A 21,812-nucleotide genomic window follows, 5' to 3' on the forward strand; every position below is an offset into this window, starting at 1 on the left:
TCAACTTCAGAAGTGGATAGATATAAGTTTCAAATAAAAATCAACATGTATGTTGAAAATTATATTTGCTAACATTTTTTCTTATAATTAATTGGATTATAAATAATTTCTACAATCCCAACTTCTCTTTTTGTATAACTTAAGTCAAAGATCAAAATGAATGGATATGTTTTTTTTGTTACCATGCCATTTATATGAAATATTTATCAACTTTATTGATAACTATTCTTTGCCGAAAAATCTACTAATTATACTAGTAAGGTGTCCTCTTTCGAACACGTTTATATCAGTTACAAGATATCTAAAATCTAATATCACTTATATTATCCCTGACAACTGCGTTATGATATCAGTAGAAATAGTTAGATTTAAAGAGAGAAACAATAATGTATCTCTCTTTAAATCTAACAATTCCTACCATTGCTCCATAACACTTGTGAATAATGATACATGATGAATATTACCTTGTCAAATTAGACATTAATTACGGTTATTATTTAACTGCATACACTTGACAGGAAGTTAACTTTAAGTACAAGTAATTATATGAGCAATTTCTATCACATGGTTGTTACTTTTGCTGCTCCCACTTAATGTATGACCCTACAAACTTTGCCAAAATAAATCCTCTCTACATGTAATCTCTTTTTTTTTCCTCATTCTGTCTTCACTGTTTATCCCACCAATCTTTGGCATAATTGGCTCTTATTTTAGTGGCCCCAATTTTAAAGAAAAACAATAGAAAAAAAATAATTATATTGTACTATTGGTTTATTACCCTAAAATTTTAAGAAATTACATTGATTAAAAAGCAAAGATGGGTCCTAGTATTATTAGACAATAGACACTAGATAGAGACTATTACATAAAATAGGAGTTATAATTGGTATGAAAAGAAAGGGGAAGGTAACAATTGAAGAATAACATATATAATGGCACCAATCAGCAAGATTTTAGTACTCAATTGGATTACACTACTTTTGGAAAGTGACCACCCCTTAATCATTCCCACTTGAAAGCTAATAGTTTTCCTTTTAATAATATTATTTTATTTTATTTTTCCTTTTTCCTTAAGGGAATAAAAAGGGATCCAAGCTCAAAGAAGTTATTATATTTTAAACCTTCTTTATTAAAAGAAAAAGAAACCATACTCAAAATTTGAAAGTGAAAAAAATCACATGCTAGTTTATTTTATTTTTTTGAAAAAAAATGTCACATGTTAATCAATTAATAACGAATTTTGTAGTTTTAGTTAGAACTTAACACTCATAGAGAAGAAATTAGTGCAACAATCAAATCTAGATTTTACCTTACCTTACCTAATAATGCTTATCGTGTATGATCATTACAGAGCTTTTTTATACTTTTTCTTTCTTGTATTCCTCTAGTTCCATAATTACTACTGTACTCCCAAACAATGCCTACTTTTGGCCACCAAAACCTATTATTGTACTACTAGCAAAAAAAAAAAAAACACATTTGTAAATGTAATTCCATTGGACCACTTAGACCTAAACATGACAAAGATTCTTAGGCTTATTGGGTTGTTAATCATATCATTTCTTTGTAGTATTATGCAATAATCTTTCATGTTTGTCTTGTTTTTGTTAAGTGTACAATACTCTAGCAAACAAATTTTATATTATGTAGGAGCATGCACATGTGTATACAGTTTCTCTTTAATATTCAAAATTAATTGTGCTAACTTCTTTTACAATTTATTCCAAATCAGCTCCAAGTTGGTAGGGAATTATTTAAAAATGTAGAGGATAGACGTGATGAATTTTAATTGAAAGTATTTCTTTTGTGTTTTGATAAAATACATGGTCGGATTCAAAAAAGCTGCGTGGTTAAATAGTGTTGTTGAGACAATAAACAGTTGAAGGACCTATTGTTGATGTTTGATTATATTAATATCAAAGTAGTATCACAAAAGAATTATTTTATTAATTTATCAAAGAGAAAAAAAATTGAGGTCAATTTGCTTTACCTCCTATCATATTATCCATAAAGATCTAATTGTACTTTCCATCCCATTTTGTTAAGCATTCTATAATCTAATTTAATATTATTGATATTATGCAACTTTCCTTTTATTTTTTACCGTGATATTGATACGAAGTTTCCACAGCCATTTAGTACCAATGGGGCACGCAAGACGGGTTCTCCCCTCCCAGCTGGATTTTTTCATTACACATGAGCCAATAATCAAACTCTTAACCATATATTTAAGAAGTCCAAACCCCTTACCACTTAGACCAATCCATCATCGATGATTCTCTTATTTTTTGCAACTTTTCCTTTTATTAGATCATATATATTCTTAATATAATATAATTATACTCCTGTATATCTTATATATTCGTACACTTAAACTATGAGCATATATATCATATATGATTATCTTATTTATTGGAAATGGTAAGTGTCATACCCCAATTTTGGACAAGTTATTTCTCTTTCTAATCGTATTTTCAAAAACGTCTCAAACTTTTTTTCGTCTTTTAAAATTTCTTTTTTTGAGGCTTTATTTTACAGTTTGAAGTGGAATTCATTTTTGTCCAAGCTTTGTGTAATTTAAATCATTTCTTTTGTTCGCACTTTAAAACGCCGCGTTATTTTAGACGTTTCAGTCAAAATTTCGGCAGAGAGGTATTTTAAAATACCTCATTTAAGATAAAGTTTTTAGTCTTATTATCCTTTTAATATTATTATTAATTTTATTAGTATTATTATTTAATATTTTTTTTTATATATAAGGTCACGTGAGTTTTAAAAACTCACATTTGTTTTTATTTTCTTTTTTTTTATTATTATTTCTTTTTAGTTTTTGTTTAAGTCATTGAGTCCTTTATTGTCCATGTGTCAATCTAGCATTGGTCCTCTTAGAAACTTGGTCACCAATCCATTGGTGTTGTGCTGTCCCTTTTGTGCATCAGAGACATAAGGGCATTTTGGTCTTTGTTCTCAGAGTCAGAAACCCTAATTTTTAGTAGTATTTAAAGCCTGCATTTACTGCACATGTCGAATCAGTCAGAGTCATAGCAGCAATTTTTTATTACAAACACATTACACTTTCTCTTTCTTCCCAAATCCGAATCAAACACAAAAAATCATATGAACTTCATGAAGAACATGAAGAACACATAAACCCTAATTTTCCAGAATCACATAAACACAATCCAACACTGTCTCACGATTCAAAACAACAAATCATCATCAACCGAAATCTTGTTTAACCACCGAAACATCAACGTTTCCAGATCGAACTCAACAACAAAGAACAGATTCGAATCGGCTTCCAACAGTAGCATATTGAACTGAAGCAATTTCAAAGAAGGAAAAAGCAACCGAACAAAAGCATCATGGGTTTGAATCAGAGCTCATACAAGCTAGGTCTCGTTTTCGTTGAAGCAAAGGAAGGAAGAAAGGACTTGAAGTATTCTGAAGACTTTAACCTCCAGATCTTAACAGATCCAAAGAGGTATGGATCTTGCTCGGATTTGGTTCATTTGTTTTTAAAATAGTTGAATTTTTAGTTGTAGATCTAGCTTGAATCTCTCACCCCTTTTTAAAAACAATTTCGAAAATGGATTAAGGAGGAGAAGAGGAACCGGTTTATAAAAAAAATTTGAAAATAAAAAATAAAAAAATGAGCTTCGGCGGCGGCGCCGCCACCCTTGGGTGGCCGGCCACCGCGCTAGAGCTTCTCCGGTCGTCTTCTCCGTTTAACTTCCGGCGGCTGGTTTTAGAGAGAGGTGAGAGCTTCTCTCACTAGGTTTTGTTTAGAGAGAGGAAAGGAAAGGAAGAATGAGGAAAACCGGACCAAAATTGCTTTTATAAACCCACTGGACCGGTCCGGTTCGTCTAAACCAAGCCGGTTTTCTCTCGGTTCCTCCTCCTTCCTTCTCATCCCTCAGATCTATCCTGTTTATTTGATCCAGCGACTTTTGTTCATCTCTGATTTATTATCATGCGTCTTGGTTTATTGTTGTGTGCTTTACTGGATATGAACCGTCAGATCCATCCTCTGATAGATCTGACGGTTACTGTTACCTTCTATTCAATTCCATGTTTTCCTTGATTCTTGCTTACTGTATGCTGGTAATTCTAGCCTCATGATCATGATCCTATGGCCCAGATCAAATCTAATAGCCTAATGGACCAAGTGAAGGCCCAAATTTCCTTCTGTTTTCTTTTTCTCTATGTTTTTGCTATTTGCACCATACTGGTTTGCTATTTACACCTCTATTTCATTTAAATTTCCTCTAAAAATTTCCAAATTTTTTTTATGTGTTTATTTCATTTTTTATTTACTGTTTTTACTGTTTATGTTATATTTTCACTTTATTACCATATCTCATAATTTCATGATTCATATTGCTTTCATGCACTTTATTTTCGAAAATTTTAGTGTGCATATTTTTACCATTGGGTTGTAGCTTGGCAAAGAGGCCATAAAATGTATCTAGGAATTTTTGTAATAATGTAGGTAACACAAGCACCGACACTTGCACCGACACCATATCACTTTACTTATCGCTTTTATCTCGCTTTACTTTTCAAGTTATTACGCTAGCTTTCCGTTAGTTAGAATTTTTTTGTTAAATCTCAAAAATCAAATAAGCAAAAGTTAAATTATTTTCTTAATAAACCTTGGATCCAAATCCAAGTTGTTTTCCCTTTTATTTTCTTAATCAAATTCCTAAAAGAACTTTAATTAAACTTAGACTAAATCTCTCAAATAAAATGAAACAACCTCACTTATATTTTATTCTTCTATACCTTGAGGTCTCGCAACCCTTCTCAAAACCATTTTCAAAATCAAATTAAAATCAACCTAACCCACAAAAATATTTTTGAGAGAGAACTACGGCGGTTTTGATCCCTTTTAAGGGTACGTAGGCAGAGGGTTTATTCCTTCCAAATCGATCAAATAAAAATAACAAAAACTCATACTTCTTCTCCCTCCATTCTTTCACTTAGACATTAAGCAATAAATTTTCAAATAAAAATAAAGTTAGAAAGAGGTTCCCACGGAGTACCGTGGACGATGCGGGTGCCTAACACCTTCCCCAATCGTAACCGACCCCCGTATCCAAATAAGGGTTTAACTCATTTTCCTTCCCACGAAAAATCGAGAAAGTCCAAACGATTGAGGGTTCAAAGCCAATCAATGGATTGACACCCGAAAATTGTGGTCTACAAAATTGGCGACTTGACTGGGGATCCTACGCGGGTTAAACCCACCTTTCTTCCTTTATCTTTATTGCTTTACTATTTTTGTATATATTTTACCTTGCTACGAGAGGGGTGAGAAAAATAAAAGTCCTACTCCCGAACTTGAGTGAAACATAAGATAGGACGTAGTACGATCATAGTGCCATACCAGGAGCGGTCCTGCCTATGTGTGCATGTGATATAACTCCACTCAACATGGGTTCAAGAGTAAATATACGTCACCATGAGCAGTCGTGATTGGCGATATTATTTTTGAAACCCATCAAGCGTTGAGAACCTTTAGATTACCTTTAACCCATCTTGGCCTTTCTAGGACGTAGTGCGATGGCTAAACCAAGAGCGGTCTTGACTTTAGTCGTCACGCGATACTACACTCAAACTAGACTTCCTTATGAATACTGTTGGTCTAGGAGCAATCCTACGCACCGATAAGTCCATGAGGGTAGTTGTAATTTGGGAACTTGGTAGAACCTTTGTTACAAGTGCAAGTTAAAAACCATAGTCCTTACCAAATGGTGTTACCTTTCACCTCCAACATTTTGAATCTAACCCCTCATGTATTCAATGTTCTTAGCATCATGCATTCATGCATTCATCCATAAGTATTTTTTTCCCATTCATAAAACTATCGAAGGATTTAGACAAGTTTTTTTTGTAAACATTGTAGATGAATCCCGAAACAAGGAGCATTAAGAAGTATAGTTTCAAGAGACCGGATTTGACAAGACTAAGGGAGCTAGGGAATCAAGTTGCTAATCCTAAGAAGTTCCAGGATCGGTATGAGAGGTTACTCGATCTCATCAGGGTGAGGGTGGACGACGGCATTTTGGAAACTTTGGTGCAATTCTATGATCCGGTTTATCATTTGTTCCCCACACTCGAGGAGTATTCCTATTGGGTTGGCTTACCAGTGTCAAAAGAAGTACCCTTCAATGGTCTTGAGCCCGCACCTAAAGAGACAACTATTGCAAAAGAACTCCATCTAAAGCCTTCCGACCTAGTTCAACCCCACTTTACCATCAAAAACAATTTCCTCGGCCTAACCGCTAAATTCCTCTACCGGAAAGCCTCTGACTTTCTCAAAGCCAAAAAAACCGATGCATTTGAATCTGTTCTCACCTTACTTATATACGGCCTCTTCTTGTTTCCCAACATAGATAACTTTGTTGACATCAATGCCATCAAGATCTTCCTCTCTAATAACTCGGTCCCTACCCTCTTTGCAGATACTTACCACTCCATCCACCATAGACAGCGCCAAGAGGGCGGAACTATTGTTTGCTGTGCACCATTGTTATACAAATGGTTTGCTTCACACTTACCCAAAGGCATCTTCTCCAAGACCGACATCGGTACAACTTCTTGGTCTGAAAGGCTTATGCCCCTCACCCCGGCCGACATTGTTTGGGCTCACCCTGCTGCTGACACTGAAGGGATCATCGGTGCTTGTGGAGAATTTGAGAACGTGCCCCTCATTGGTACATGTGGGGGAATCACTTATAATCCGACCCTTGCTATGCGCCAGTATGGATATCCTATGAGAGGGAAGCCTGACAGTATTTCTTTATCCGGTGAGTTCTATCTCAACAGTGAGGTGGGTCATACAGATTTGAGGATGCGGTTTGTGCAAGCTTGGTATACTGTTCGTAAGTTTGATGGAATCCAGCTAGGGAAAAAACAAGACATCGCACACGAGTCTTACACTCAATGGGTGATCGAAAGGGCTGTGGCTTTCGGTATGCCCTACACCATACCAAGGCACGTGTCTGCAACTGATCCAGAAATACCAAGGCCTTTCCCCCAGAGACCAAGAGAGAGTACCAAGAGCGTTTGCATGCGTCCAACTGCGAGAAAGCCACTTTGGAGAGAATGCTCTGCAAGAAAGAACAGGATTATGAGATAGTAATGGGTATGTTAGAGACAAAGACTTGGGAAAGTGAACAGAGAAGACTTGAGATTGCCCAATTAGAAGACATCATCAAAGAAAAAGATGCTGCACTTGACAGGGTCCCGGGACAAAAGAAGAAACGGAGTGCTTTCTTTGCCAGCACATGTTCTTATCCATCTCCCTAGAGTGTCCGAAGCTTCTTCCAGAGTTGTTTACTGTCTTATGTTTTATATTTAAGTCTATCCATTGGCTTGGTTGTTAGAAAGGGAATTATATTGTAGTTTTCTTTATGTTTGTAAGTTTATCCCTTGGCTTGGTTGTTAGAAAGGGAATTACCTTGTAGTATTTTATATTTGGAGTCTACCCCTTGACTCAGTCTGTTAGAAAGGGACTCATCTTGTAGTGTTTTATATTTGTAAGTTTATCCCTTGGCTTGGTTGTTAGAAAGGGAATTACCTGGTAGTACTCTCTTATCATCAATGTAATATTTTAAGTTGTTATGTTTACAAAATAACTTTTACAAGTCCTTCGATAAAAATGAAAAATTGCACATTTTTGCATTCAGCATATCATGCATCATTTGCATTCATAAAGTGTCAAAATCCAGTCTCACACTTTATTCCTCTCTGCTGCAGTAATTGAAAGTGGCCCGACGAATTCAGTACAAGCCTACTCGTATTCATCACACTAGAGCATATTATCAAGAAGAAGATGGCAACTGCGGAACAGGAAAACGTTCAGCTCAGAGCGGACGTTAGTAATCTGAAGGCAGAGTTAGAGAAAATGGCACTTATGATGGAAACTCTGATGGCCGAGAGAGAGCAAGCAGTGGTCTCTGAGCCAATTCCCACCGTGGTCGCTTCTGCTGCACCTAATGGTACTCCGCAGCCAATACCTACTGTTGTTACATCTGTTGGGTCTGCGCAGCCTCTCATGGTAAGTTTCTCATCAGGTGATATGTACAATCAGAGCTTCCGTCCCCCTGGGCCTTTTGGTGTTGCTTCTCATTACTACATGCCTCCTGGCTACCCATGGGGCATGCCACTCATGATTAATGACGACGTTCGTTCTGGAGCTAATGAGATTCCATTTCCTCACGGACAGTCAACACCATTCTTTCAAACTGGTCAGCCGATTCCTCAGGCTACTATGACTCAGGCAGGACCTACTGTCCACGCTGCAGAAAGAATTGAGGAATATCCGAGGTAAAGAGGTGTTCAGTCAGAGTGTGCATGATCTCTGCTTGGTTCCAGATGTGGTGATACCGCCTAAGTTCAAGACGCCATTGTTTGAGAAGTACACAGGAGAAACTTGCTCTCAAATGCACCTAACCATGTATGTCAGGAAAATGACAGCTCATAGGAAAGATGAACCTCTGCTTATTTACTATTTCCAAGACAGTTTGGCCGGACCCGCACACACATGGTACATGAATTTGAAGGGTATTAATACTTTTGAGGAATTGGCCAATGCTTTTCTCCAGCAGTATAAGTACAACTCCTATCTAGCACCTAATCGGAAAGAGTTGCAGTCTATGACACAAGGGGATAAGGAATATGCTCAGCGTTTCATCCAGAAGTCAGCTCAGATTCGCCCCACGCCGGATGAAAGGGAAATATCTGAATTATTCTTTGAAACTTTGAGCCCCTTTTTACTCAGAGAAGATGCTTGCTTGTGCTTCATAAAAGTTCACTGACATGGTGGATATGGGGGTACGAATTGAAGAATGGGCCCGGAAGGGACATGTGTCTAAGGATAGTGGATCGTCGAGCGGTTCTTCGGGTGACTCATCAAGTGGATTATCTAACGGCAATAGGAGGCCTGGAAATGGATACCCAAGAATGAATACTCAAGAGGTCGGCATGGTGGCCCATGGCGGATCTCAGCCCATATACCCAAATTACCCTTATGTTGCCAGTGTCGCACCACAAATGCTAGCTCCACAAAACCTGAATTATCAACCATCTAGGCCCCAAGCACCTTCACCATACTATCCACCATTATACCAGCAACCTTATCAACCATACAATCCTCAACAATTCCCTCAACATCCATATTATCCTCCACCACCTCAACCACAACAGCACCGTCCTCAAGCTCAACAACAGCCACGCCCTCCTAGAAATCAGTTCCCTCCTATACCCATGCCATATAAAGATTTGTTGCCTTCTCTCCTTGCAAGAAATCTGGTATAGACCAGGCCTCAACCCCGCATGCAAAACCCTCTACCTGCATGGTATCGTGCTGACCGCACCTGTGAGTTCCATCAAGGGGCACCGAGGCATGACGTTGAACATTGTCTCGCCCTTAAAGAGGAGGTCCAGAAGTTAATCCAAAGTAAAGAACTAACCTTCACAAATCCTGACCCTGTTGTTCCAAATAACCCTCTGCCACCTCATGGGCCGGCCGTTAACATGATTCAAGAAGACAACTTTGTTCTCTATGCATGTGATATCAAAACTCCTCTGGTTCCGATACATGCGAAGATGTGTGAAGCCACCCTCTTCAGCCACAACCATGAGGCTTGTGGTCTATGTTCAGTGAATCCTCGTGGCTGCAAGCAGGTCCAGGATGATGTGCAAGGGTTACTAGACAGGAAAGAGCTCATCACCAGAAAAGAGAAAGATAAGAATGTTTGTGTTGTTACTCCGGTGTTCAAAACGCGGGAACCACTTGTGATAATGGTTAATCGTGCTAAACCAGCCGGCACCCCTCTAGTGATCTGTCCGCCAGAACAATTACCTTATTCTTCTTAAAAAGCTGTGCCATATAATTATGAGTATACAATTCTGGAAGATGGGAAAAAGGTACCTCTTGACTCACCAGTCCCTGTGGACAGTATTGCGGAAAGTAGCAAGATTTTGAGAAGTGGACGGGTGCTCCCTGTTGTTGTCTAGAAAGAAGTTAGTGCTCCAGCCGAAGAACCGGCGAAAGAGCGAAATCTGGATAAAGGTAAAGCTATCAGACAACCCAACGAGATTATCTACGAGGATAATGATGAGATCCTGAAGTTAATCAAGAGGAGCGAGTACAAAGTAGTGGATCAGTTGCTACAAACGCCCGCCAAAATCTCTATAATGTCTCTCTTATCTAGCTCTGATGCCCATAGAGATGCTTTGATGAAGGTGCTAGATCAAGCCTATGTGGAATATGATGTGACTCTGGGACAGTTCAAAAGTATTGTGGGGAATGTGACTGCTTGTAACAATTTGAGTTTCAGCGATAAAGATCTCCCGGTGGAAGGAAAGAATCACAACCTAGTTTTGCTTATTTCGGTTCTCTGCAAATCAGACTCTCTTTCTAATGTCTTGATAGATATTGGGTCTGCTCTAAATGTGATGCCGAAGTACACTCTGGATCAGCTTTCATATTCAAAGGCTCTCTTGCAGCCCAGCGATGTGACAGTAAGAGCATTTGATGGAACCAGAAGGTCAGTATGTGGAGAAATAGAGTTACCCATCTCAGTTGGCCCACACGAATTCAAGGTTAAATTCCAAGTTATGGAGATTCAGGCCTCTTTCAGCTGCCTCCTTGGCCGGCCTTGGATCCACGATGCTGGGGCAGTGACATCCACTCTCCATCAGAAGTTGAAGTTCATAAGCCAGGGGAAACTGATAACCGTAAGTGGTGAGTCGGCCATGTTGGTCAGTAATTTGTCTACTTTCTCTTACATTGGTGGTAATAGCTCGGATGGGTCGTCATTTCAAGGTCTATCTGCTGAAGGAAGTGCGAGGAAAGTTGAGACCAGTATGACTTCTTTGAAGGACGCTCAGAGGGTGATCCATGAAGGCAAGACTGAAGGTTGGGGTCAGTTAGTGGAGCTACCCGAGAACAAGCGCAAAGAGGGGATTGGTTTTCCGAATAGCAAGCCTCGGGTATTCAACCCTACTGGAGGTACTTTTTACAGTGCTGGTTTTATCTATGATCCGCCAGAGACTAATGCAATCATTGAGGATCAGTCTGAGGAAGTGGCACCGGTCTTTGTAACACCGGGAGGAGCCTGCTGCAACTGGATCGCCGTGGATGTTCCTTCTGTGATACCTCGTTCTAAGTAATATGTTTGTCTTTGTCTTTGTTTTTCTTTAAGAAAACTCCTTTCGTCCTGCCCAAGACGAAAGTGAAACTATGTAGGGCTTTGTCTTTGTTTCAAGTACTTTTGTTATGAATGAAAATCGTCGTTTCTGTCACGACTTTTGCTTTACTTTATTTTATTTTATTTTAGTGCTTTTTCTGGAAAAATGGTAATACATAAAACCAAAAATCGTTCTCTTTTTTCTTTTAAAAAATAAAAATTAAAAGTCTGCATTTACTCACTTAAAATCAATCATAAATCATGTGCAGACTGAACATAAATGAGCCCGTTGAACACGGTAACCCTATGCTTCCTCCCAACTTTGAGGTTCCTGTGTATGAGGCTATGGTAGAAGGTGATGAAGAGATTCCTGATGAGATCAGATGGATGTTAGAACGAGAAAGAAAAGCTATACAACCTCATCAGGAAGAGATAGAAATTGTCAATCTGGGTACAGAGGAAGACAAGAAAGAGATCAAGATTGGGGCATTGTTGGATGCCACTGTTAAGGAAAGAATCATTGAGCTTCTCAGAGAGTATGCAGACATATTCGCATGGTCATACAAGGATATGCCGGGGTTAGATGCCGAAGTTGTGGAACATCGTTTGCCTTTAAGACCCGAGTGCCCTCCTGTTAAGCAAAAGTTGAGGAGATCTCATCCCGATATGGCCCTCAAGATCAAGGAAGAAGTGTGAAAGCAGATTGATGCTGATTTCTTAATCACATCTGAATATCCTCAATGGCTGGCCAACATAGTACCTGTTCCAAAGAAAGATGGTAAGGTCATAATGTGTGTTGACTACCGAGATCTAAACAAAGCTAGTCCAAAGGATGATTTCCCTTTACCTCACATCGATGTATTGGTTGATAATACTGCTAAATGCAAAGTGTTCTCCTTCATGGATGGTTTCTCTGGATATAACCAGATCAAGATGGCTCCTGATGATAGAGAGAAGACATCTTTCATCACACCGTGGGGCACTTTCTGCTATGTGGTGATGCCTTTCGGGTTGATAAATGCTGGTGCCACTTACCAGAGGGGTATGAACAAGATATTCCATGATATGATACACAAAGAGATCGAGGTCTATGTGGATGATATGATTGTCAAGTCAGGCACTGAAGATGAGCATGTTGAGTATTTGTTGAAGATGTTTCAGCGGTTGAGAAAGTACAAGCTCCGTTTGAATCCCAATAAGTGTACTTTTGGCGTCAGATCCGGGAAACTTCTGGGTTTTATTGTTAGTCAGAAGGGTATTGAAGTAGATCCCGACAAAGTCAAAGCTATCAGAGAAATGCCTGCTCCAAAAACAGAGAAACAAGTCAGAGGATTCCTTGGTAAGCTGAACTACATATCCCAATTCATCTCTCATATGACTGCTACATGTGGGCCGATATTTAAGTTGCTTCGCAAGGATCAAGGGATCGTGTGGACTGATGAATGCCAAAAAGCCTTTGATAGTATCAAGGAATATTTTTTAGAGCCTCCAATTCTTGTCCCTCCAGTGGATGGAAGGCCTTTGATTATATATCTGACTGTGTTGGAAGACTCTATGGGTTGTGTACTTGGTCAGCAAGATGAAACCGATAAGAAAGAACATGCAATTTACTACTTGAGCAAGAAGTTCACTGATTGTGAGACTCGATACTCCGCATTGGAAAAGACTTGTTGTGCCTTAGTCTGGGCTGCCAGGCGTCTCCGCCACTACATGATTAACCACACTACTTGGTTGATCTCTAGAATGGACCTAATCAAATACCTCTTTGAGAAGCCTGTCTTGAATGGAAGAATCTCTCGGTGGCAGATGTTATTGTCCGAGTATGATATCGTGTACCGCACTCAGAAAGCTATCAAAGGTAGTATCCTCGCTGATCACTTAGCTCATCAACCAATTGAAGATTACCAGCCAATCAAGTTCGACTTTCCGGACGAAGAGATCATGTATTTGAAAATGAAAGATTGTGATGAACCGTTGTTGGACGAAGGCCCTGATCCTGAGTCCGAATGGGGTTTGATATTTGATGGAGCCGTTAATGTCTATGGTAATGGAATTGGGACAGTTCTCATCGCTCCTAAGGGGCATCACATCCCTTTTACTGCAAGGCTACAGTTTGATTGCACAAATAACATTGCAGAGTATGAAACTTGTATTATGGGCATTGAGGAAGGCATTGACTTGAGGATTAAGAGAATTAAGATATATGGTGATTCAGCTCTTGTGATTAATCAGATCAAAGGGAAGTGGGAAACTCATCATGCTGGGTTGGTACCTTACAGAGATTATGCCATGCGTTTGTTAACTTTCTTCAACAAAGTAGAGTTGAACCACGTACCTCGTGAGGAGAATCAAATGGCAGATGCTTTAATCATCGCAATAATGTGCCTTTAATCAGCGTCAAATTCCTTGACAGGCCCGCTTATGTGTTTGCTGCTGAAGCAGTCTTTGACGACAAGCCGTGGTTTCACGATATCAAGGTTTTCCTTCAGACGCAAGAGTATCCACCAGGGGAATCTCGCAAAGATAAGAGAACTCTAAGAAGATTGTCTGGTAACTTCTTCTTGAATGGAGATGTATTGTACAAAAGGAACTTTGATGAAGTTTTGCTCAGATGTATAGATCGGCGTGAGGCAGATTTGTTAATGCATGAGATACATGAAGGCACGTTCGGGACTCACGCCAATGGCTATGCAATGGCTAAAAAGGCGTTGAGGGCAGGCTATTATTGGATAATAATGCATGCTGACTGCTATCATCATGCCAAGAAGTGTCACAAGTGTCAGATTTACGCGGATAAGATCCACGTACCGCCAACTATGCTCAATGTTATCTCCTCCCCGTGGCCCTTCTCTATGTGGGGCATTGATATGATTGGTCGCATTGAACTGAAAGCTTCCAATGGACATCGTTTCATACTAGTGGCTATTGATTACTTCACCAAGTGGGTTGAAGCGGCATCTTATGCTAATGTGACCAAGCAAGTGGTGGTCCGATTCATCAAGAACAATATCATCTCCCGCTATGGTGTTCCTAACAAGATTATCACGGATAATGGTACCAATTTGAATAACAAGTTGATGAAAGAATTGTGCGATGACTTCAAGATTGAACATCGTAACTCTTCTCCTTATAGACCACAGATGAATGGTGCAGTTGAAGCTGCAAATAAGAATATCAAGAAGATTGTGCAGAAGATGGTGGTCACTTACAAGGACTGGCATGAAATGGTACCCTATGCTTTGTATGGTTATCGTACCTCAGTGCGTACTTCGACAGGGGCAACCCCTTTCTCTTTGGTATATGGTATGAAGGCTGTACTCCCTGTAGAGGTTGAGATCCCGTCTTTAAGAGTCTTGAAAGAAGCTGAATTGTCTGAAGCTGAATGGTGTCAGGATAGGTATGATTAGTTGAATTTGATTGAAGAAAAGCGTATGACGGCTTTGTGTCGTGGACAACTATATCAGTCAAGAATGAAACAAGCCTTTGACAAGAGGGTGCGGCCCCGCGAATTTAAAGAAGGAGACCTTGTGGTCAAGAGTATCAAGTCTTTTCAACCAGACCCAAGGGGCAAATGGACACCTAACTACGAAGGTCCCTATGTTGTTAAGAAAGCTTTCTCGGGTGGTGCTTTGATCCTTACAAATATGGATGGAGAAGAGTTACCTCGTCCTGTGAATTCTGATGCAGTCAAGAAATACTTTGTCTAGAATATATAAAAGAATAGCTCGGTAGGTTGAAAACCCGAAAGGGCGGCCTAAACCAAAAATGAGCGTCTCGATGGATTGAAAACCCGAAAGGGCGGTCCATGCAAAAATTAGAGACACAAAAAAAAAACAAAAAAAAAACAAAAAAAAAGAATGTTTACCCTGATAGATTGAAAACCCGAAAGGGCGATCTATGCAAAAGTTAAGGGTTTATGACAAGTAACTGCATCAGACTAAGCATCACTCACTTGGGGCACCTTAGCTGTCAGAAGATCTCCGATAGCAGAGCATCATAGCAGTGGATTTCAAAGTTGTTAGGGAATATAGCGGTTATCGTGTTCAATGTACCTTCCATATATTAATTACCATTTTCCAAATTTTGTAATCCGTGGTGTCATGCCTTTGGCCGGTTACCATTTCTAACACATTAATTTGAGTCTGTGCTTTTATTTGGAATTCTTGTTTATTCTATGTGCAAAATTTGTTCCATTTTTAATATTAGTACTTGAAACAAAAACTTTGAAAAATCTTTTTAAAACTTTTGGCGTTTTCTTTGATAAAACAAAAATGACAAACATATTATCTTTACAGTTATGTATCATGGAAGCATGTGTCAACATTCGGTCTAAAAGCAGGTAGATACAACAAATGGACATAGTCATTGCTAGAAAAAAGAGAAAAAGAAAAAAGAAAAAGAAAAAGAAAAAGCTCGCTAAGTTGAAAACCCGAAAGGGCGACTTAGGAAAAAAAAAATGAATGAGCGTCCTGGTGGATCGAAAACCCGAAAGGGCGGTCCAGGCAAAAGTTAAGGACATGAAAAAAAAATGCAAAAAGAATATATTCCCGGTGGATTGAAAACCCGAAAGGGCGATCCAGGCAAAAGTTAGGGATTTCAAAAGAATGAAAAACATACAAAAGAAAGCAATGACTGTGTGGAGCATGAATTGGAGAAGGTGCCTCGGTCGAGAAATGGCGATTTCTGTCAGTGATTTGTTTGAAGGGTTGTACCCCGGCTTTTGTTTTGGTCTATCCCCAGTGATGTTATCCCCAATGAAGGGTGTTGGATGCTTGTAACCTGATGTCGGGTCACTTTCTTTGGACCTGCCCAATGTCGTCTCAACAATTTTTCTGTTAAACTGTCATATAAGTCTCATACGCATTCATTCATGCATACATAGCACGTATACAAATACCATTCATGCATAGTTGCATTATTTTCCTGCGTCTTACTCCAATACACAAAATGTCAATCCCAAGGTGTTAAATTCACAAATGTCACCAATCAGTTTGTGCTCAAATGGCAGGTCCCATCAGTTTACCAATATTAATCAGTTTGATCGTCTTTACCACGGTAGTTGGTAATAGACAAGCTTTATCTTCTACATTTTCGTCTTTACCACGGCAGTTGGTAGTAGACAAGCTTTATCTGCCGCATTTTTCATCATTTACCACGGGCTGTTGGTAATTGATAAGCTTTACTTCCCATCTCAAGCTTTACTTTCCGTCATAAACCTTATTTTCTGTCTTAAGCTTTATTTTCCGTCTGAGCTTTATCTTCTGCTCAAGCTTTATCTTCCCTATTTTTGTCTCTACCACGGGCTGTTGGTAATAGACAAGCTTTGCCTTCTATCTCAAGCTTTACTTTCCGTTTCAAGCTTTACTTCCCGTCTTAAGCTTTATTCTCCGTCTGAGCTTTATCTTCCGTCCAAGCTTTATCTTCTGTTCAAGCTTTATCTTCCGTTCTTTCGTCTCTACCACGGAAGTTGATAAAAGACAAGCTTTATCATCTGTATTTTCGCCTTTATCACAACAGTTAGTAATAGACAGGCTTTGTCTCCCCAGTCTTACTTATCAGCTTTTGTTTCCCAGTCAGTATATGTTTGTCGTCATTGCATTCATAATCGCATTGCACGTATGCATACCATAATACTCATGAGCATTGCACTCTTAGCATCTCGACTGGTCCAAAAGTGGTGTACTTAAGTATTTAAGTCTCTTCGACCCATCGATTTAAAAGTCTTCTTTCAAATCTTCATGACGAAGAAACTTAAATAGGAGCATCTGTCATACCCCAATTTTGGACCAGTTATTTCTCTTTCTAGTCGTATTTTCAAAAACGTCTCAAACTTTTTTTCGTCTTTTAAAATTTCTTTTTTTGAGGCTTTATTTTACAGTTTGAAGTGGAATTCATTTTTGTTCAAGCTTTCTGTAATTTAAATCATTTCTTTTGTGCGTCAGTATTTTAAAATATTTTACGCGCTCTTTTTAAGCATTTAGTGTCCTGTTTTTATTTTAATTTCCTTTAAAAGCTTTTAATTCAAAATTTCCTCTTTGTCCGTCTTTAAATCGCTTTAAGAGAATTTTGTTCGCACTTTAAAACGCCGCGTTATTTTAGACGTTTCAGTCAAAATTTCGGCAGAGAGGTATTTTAAAATACCTCATTTAAGATAAAGTTTTTAGTCTTATTATCCTTTTATTATTATTATTATTATTAATTTTATTAGTATTATTATTATTTAATATTTTTTTATATATATAAGGTCACGTGAGTTTTAAAAACTCACATTTGTTTTTATTTTCTTTTTTTTATTATTATTTCTTTTTAGTTTTTGTTTAAGTCATTGAGTCCTTTATTGTCCATGTGTCAATCTAGCATTGGTCCTCTTAGAAACTTGGTCACCAATCCATTGGTGTTGTGCTGTCCCTTTTGTGCATCAAAGACATAAGGGCATTTTGGTCTTTGTTCTCAGAGTCAGAAACCCTAATTTTTAGCAGTATTTAAAGCCTGCATTTATTGCACCTGTCGAATCAGTCAGAGTCATAGCAGCAATTTTTTATTACAAACACATTACACTTTCTCTTTCTTCCCAAATCCGAATCAAACACAAAAAATCATATGAACTTCATGAAGAACATGAAGAACACATAAACCCTAATTTTCCAGAATCACATAAACACAATCCAACACTGTCTCACGATTCAAAACAACAAATCATCATCAACCGAAATCTTGTTTAACCATCGAAACATCAACGTTTCCAGATCGAACTCAACAACAAAGAACAGATTCGAATCGGCTTCCAACAGTAGCATATTGAACTGAAGCAATTTCAAAGAAGGAAAAAGCAACCGAACAAAAGCATCACGAGTTTGAATCAGAGCTCATACAAGCTAGGTCTCGTTTTCGTTGATGCAAAGGAAGGAAGAAAGAACTTGAAGTATTCTGAAGACTTTAACCTCCAGATCTTAACAGATCCAAAGAGGTATGGATCTTGCTCGGATTTGGTTCATTTGTTTTTAAAATAGTTGAATTTTTAGTTGTAGATCTAGCTTGAATCTCTCACCCCTTTTTAAAAACAATTTCGAAAATGGATTAAGGAGGAGAAGAGGAACCGGTTTATAAAAAAAAATTTGAAAAAAAAAATAAAAAAAAAAGCTCCGGCGGCGGCGCCGCCACCCTTGGGTGGCCGGCCACCACGCCAGAGCTTCTCCGGTCGTCTTCTCCATTTAACTTCCGGCGGCTGGTTTTAGAGAGAGGTGAGAGCTTCTCTCACTAGGTTTTGTTTAGAGAGAGGAAAGGAAAGGAAGAATGAGGAAAACCGGACCAAAATTGCTTTTATAAACCCACTGGGCCGGTCCGGTTCGTCTAAACCAAGCCGGTTTTCTCTCGGTTCCTCCTCCTTCCTTCTCATCCCTCAGATCTATCCTGTTTATTTGATACAGCGGCTTTTGTTCATCTCTGATTTATTATCATGCGTCTTGGTTTATTGTTGTGTGCTTTACTGGATATGAACCGTCAGATCCATCCTCTGATAGATCTGACGGTTACTGTTACCTTCTATTCAATTCCATGTTTTCCTTGATTCTTGCATACTGTATGCTGGTAATTCTAGCCTCATGATCATGATCCTATGGCCCAGATCAAATCTAATAGCCTAATGGACCAAGTGAAGGCCCAAATTTCCTTCTGTTTTCTTTTTCTCTATGTTTTTGCTATTTGCACCAAACTGGTTTGCTATTTACACCTCTATTTCATTTAAATTTCCTCTAAAAATTTCCAAATTTTTTTTTATGTGTTTATTTCATTTTTTATTTACTGTTTTTACTGTTTATGTTATATTTTCACTTTATTACCATATCTCATAATTTCATGATTCATATTGCTTTCATGCACTTTATTTTCCAAAATTTTAGTGTGCATATTTTTACCATTGGGTTGTAGCTTGGCAAAGAGGCCATATAATGTATCTAGGAATTTTTGTAATAATGTAGGTAACACAAGCACCGACACTTGCACCGACACCATATCACTTTACTTATCGCTTTTATCTCGCTTTACTTTTCACGTTATTACACTAGCTTTCCGTTAGTTAGAATTTTTTTTTTTAAAATCTCAAAAATCAAATAAGCAAAAGTTAAATTATTTTCTTAATAAACCTTGGATCCAAATCCAAGTTGTTTTCCCTTTTATTTTCTTAATCAAATTCCTAAATGAACTTTAATTAAACTTAGACTAAATCTCTCAAATAAAATGAAACAACCTCACTTCTATTTTATTCTTCTATACCTTGAGGTCTCGCAACCCTTCTCAAAACCATTTTCTAAATCAAATTAAAATCAACATAACCCACAAAAATATTTTTGAGAGAGAACTACGGCGGTTTTGATCCCTTTTAAGGGTACGTAGGCAGAAGGTTTATTCCTTCCAAATCGATCAAATAAAAATAACAAAAACTCATACTTCTTCTCCCTCCATTCTTTCACTTAGACTTTAAGCAATAAATTTTCAAATAAAAATAAAGTTAGAAAGAGGTTCCCACGGAGTACCGTGGACGATGCGGGTGCTTAACACCTTACCCAATCGTAACCGACCCCCGGATCCAAATAAGGGTTTAACTCATTTTCCCTTCCCACGAAAAATCGAGAAAGTCCAAACGATTGAGGGTTCAAAGCCAATCAATGGATTGACACCCGAAAATTGTGGTCTACAGTAAGGACAAGAAACATTTATGTAAAAAAACGATAGTACCAAAAACATCAACACAAAAGGCATCCTACATATTGAAATGCAATAATATATATTATTTTACCTTTACCCTCAAGGCACCCAAGAACACTTGAATTAGATGGGCAAAGATCACTTTCATCTTAACAAGAGATCATGGGTTGGAATACTGTCTTAAGAATATAACAATGTTAAATCTTTTGAGGGTGAGCTGTTTCATCAATTGCAGTTCTACCTAGCATGAGGGACTAATCTCTACAGTTGTGTAGAGATGATACTCGATTCACATAAAAAAAAACCTCAAATTTATAGGAGAGAGATGTTATATTAAATTGTAGTTTTCCCTAAAAAAAAAAAAAAAAAATTAAGTTGTAGATTGTTAAGTAGGTACTTGCTTCGAAGCATATAAGAGGGTTGTTCGGATCCTAAAACCCGAATAACTTGTTATGTTTGGATTCAAGATTCCGAATTGGTAAAAATACTGAAAACATCAGTTAGCTACAATCGAATCGTGGCTAAAACCCTTGTGGCTAATTTTTGTACTTTGAAAAATGCCAAAAAAGCACATTCCAATTTTAAAATCAGAAAATTGGAGGCATATTTGTGGATTTTTCGGAGAGCACACGACAAGTGTGGGGGGCAATAAGAAATTCTTTGGGAAAAATAGCATAAAGACTCATACATACCTACTATTTGATGGATTGGAAAATACAAAAAATTTAAATGGACTTGAAAATAACTAAAATGTTTAAATGGACTTGCTACATATACCCCATAATGGCTTTCATCGACTCATCCTCTCGTTTTCCCCGAAATTATTCTTCTATGATTTATTTTTAGGGTTAAATATATTTTTATCCCTATAAATACTCTAACGTTTTATTTAGAAAAATACTAATGAGTGTCCTCGGGTTACTCTTTAATGACTTAAAAATGAAAGTTTTTCATGAAAAATAGTGTACTCAATGCATTAGAAAATAAAGTATTTGTTTTCTTTAAAAAATAATTTCATAATTATGAATCCTTGTAGAGTGCCCCTGAGGCACTCATTAGCAAGACCGTTCTTTTAACACATCATAAATTAAATATGATTTTTTAAGAGCTAAAATTATAAAAATTTATGTTTAATTAATGTTTTAATAAGAAAAATAATGGTTTTTTTTAGAGAGATTTGATATAATATTCTAAACATGATTGCAATTTTTTTTAAATTTTTTGAACAATACACATGAGTTGACTTAAAAGTAAGGACAAAAAATGGTGTTGAAAAACTTAATAAAATGTTGGAGGGACTAAACCAAATGAATTTTGATATTTTAATTATGTTTGTGTGAAAATTGTTTTTTTGAAAATGACATTTATTCCAAAAATAAAATAGTTATTTTGATTAATATGATTTTTAGAGAAAGTGAAAAAAAAATATAGTTTTTTTTTTGTCAAGTAGCCTAGTGGCTAGAGCTCACACAATTTAATTGTGGAGAAGTGGGGTGTCTGGGGTTCGAACCCCGGCCCTGCATATAATATGCGATATCCCTACCAGCTGAGCTATGCTCACGGGGATAAAAAAAATATATATAGTTTATAATGTCTATATTTTTCAACCATCATAATGAAAAACTATTTTGACATGGATAGTTTTATCCAAAACTAGTTTTAGAAATGAAATTTTTATAATCTCACGACTCGAGCACCACTAAAGGACATGAGTAGTTTAGGAAAAAGGGAGAGGGGAAAAGAAGGATGGAGGGATTCCTAGTTAGTTACTTAGGAAACAAAATAAAAAAGGGCAATGAGCTTGGAATGTAATATTAGGGGCATGGGTAGAAAACCCCTATTTAAATATGAGTGTCACTAAGGTTGATACATTCCTTCTATTATTTACAATGATAATTTTGAAGAAAA

General features: G+C 37.6%; 2 protein-coding genes and 1 pseudogene across 3 annotated transcripts; all 3 read left to right on the forward strand.

The window, feature by feature from the left end:
- The first annotated feature begins 3,767 nt into the window (after nucleotides 1-3,767).
- On the forward strand, nucleotides 3,768-7,314 carry LOC146916861 (uncharacterized; annotated as a pseudogene). Its single transcript, XR_015016648.1, has one exon. The product of XR_015016648.1 is annotated as an uncharacterized LOC146916861 (transcript).
- A 526-nt stretch (nucleotides 7,315-7,840) lies between these two features.
- On the forward strand, nucleotides 7,841-8,825 carry LOC146916862 (uncharacterized). Its single transcript, XM_085721757.1, has 2 exons — nucleotides 7,841-8,334; nucleotides 8,474-8,825. The coding sequence occupies exons 1-2, from the start codon at nucleotides 7,841-7,843 to the stop codon at nucleotides 8,823-8,825; spliced, it is 846 nt and encodes a 281-aa protein (XP_085577883.1).
- Nucleotides 8,826-9,342: 517 nt separating this feature from the next.
- On the forward strand, nucleotides 9,343-11,897 carry LOC146916863 (uncharacterized). The gene is made up of 3 exons (XM_085721758.1): nucleotides 9,343-9,846; nucleotides 10,027-11,180; nucleotides 11,471-11,897. The coding sequence occupies exons 1-3, from the start codon at nucleotides 9,343-9,345 to the stop codon at nucleotides 11,895-11,897; spliced, it is 2,085 nt and encodes a 694-aa protein (XP_085577884.1).
- The last annotated feature ends 9,915 nt before the right edge of the window (nucleotides 11,898-21,812 follow it).

The sequence above is a fragment of the Medicago sativa genome, chromosome 6 (genome assembly GCF_051527215.1).
Source record: "Medicago sativa cultivar Bolivia chromosome 6, Bolivia_mono, whole genome shotgun sequence".
Taxonomy (NCBI): domain Eukaryota; kingdom Viridiplantae; phylum Streptophyta; class Magnoliopsida; order Fabales; family Fabaceae; genus Medicago; species Medicago sativa.

What these genes read in the sequence shown, in the direction of transcription:
- LOC146916862 (XM_085721757.1), top strand. Translation starts at nt 7,841, where the DNA reads ATGGCAACTGCGGAACAGGAAAACGTTCAGCTCAGAGCGGACGTTAGT. An exon ending in AGAATTGAGGAATATCCGAG is followed by an intron (nt 8,335 to 8,473) that starts GTAAAGAGGTGT and finishes CATGTATGTCAG; the next exon opens with GAAAATGACAGCTCATAGGA.
- LOC146916863 (XM_085721758.1), top strand. Translation starts at nt 9,343, where the DNA reads ATGCAAAACCCTCTACCTGCATGGTATCGTGCTGACCGCACCTGTGAG. An exon ending in AACCAGCCGGCACCCCTCTA is followed by an intron (nt 9,847 to 10,026) that starts GTGATCTGTCCG and finishes GTTGTTGTCTAG; the next exon opens with AAAGAAGTTAGTGCTCCAGC. An exon ending in TCTGTGATACCTCGTTCTAA is followed by an intron (nt 11,181 to 11,470) that starts GTAATATGTTTG and finishes AATCATGTGCAG; the next exon opens with ACTGAACATAAATGAGCCCG.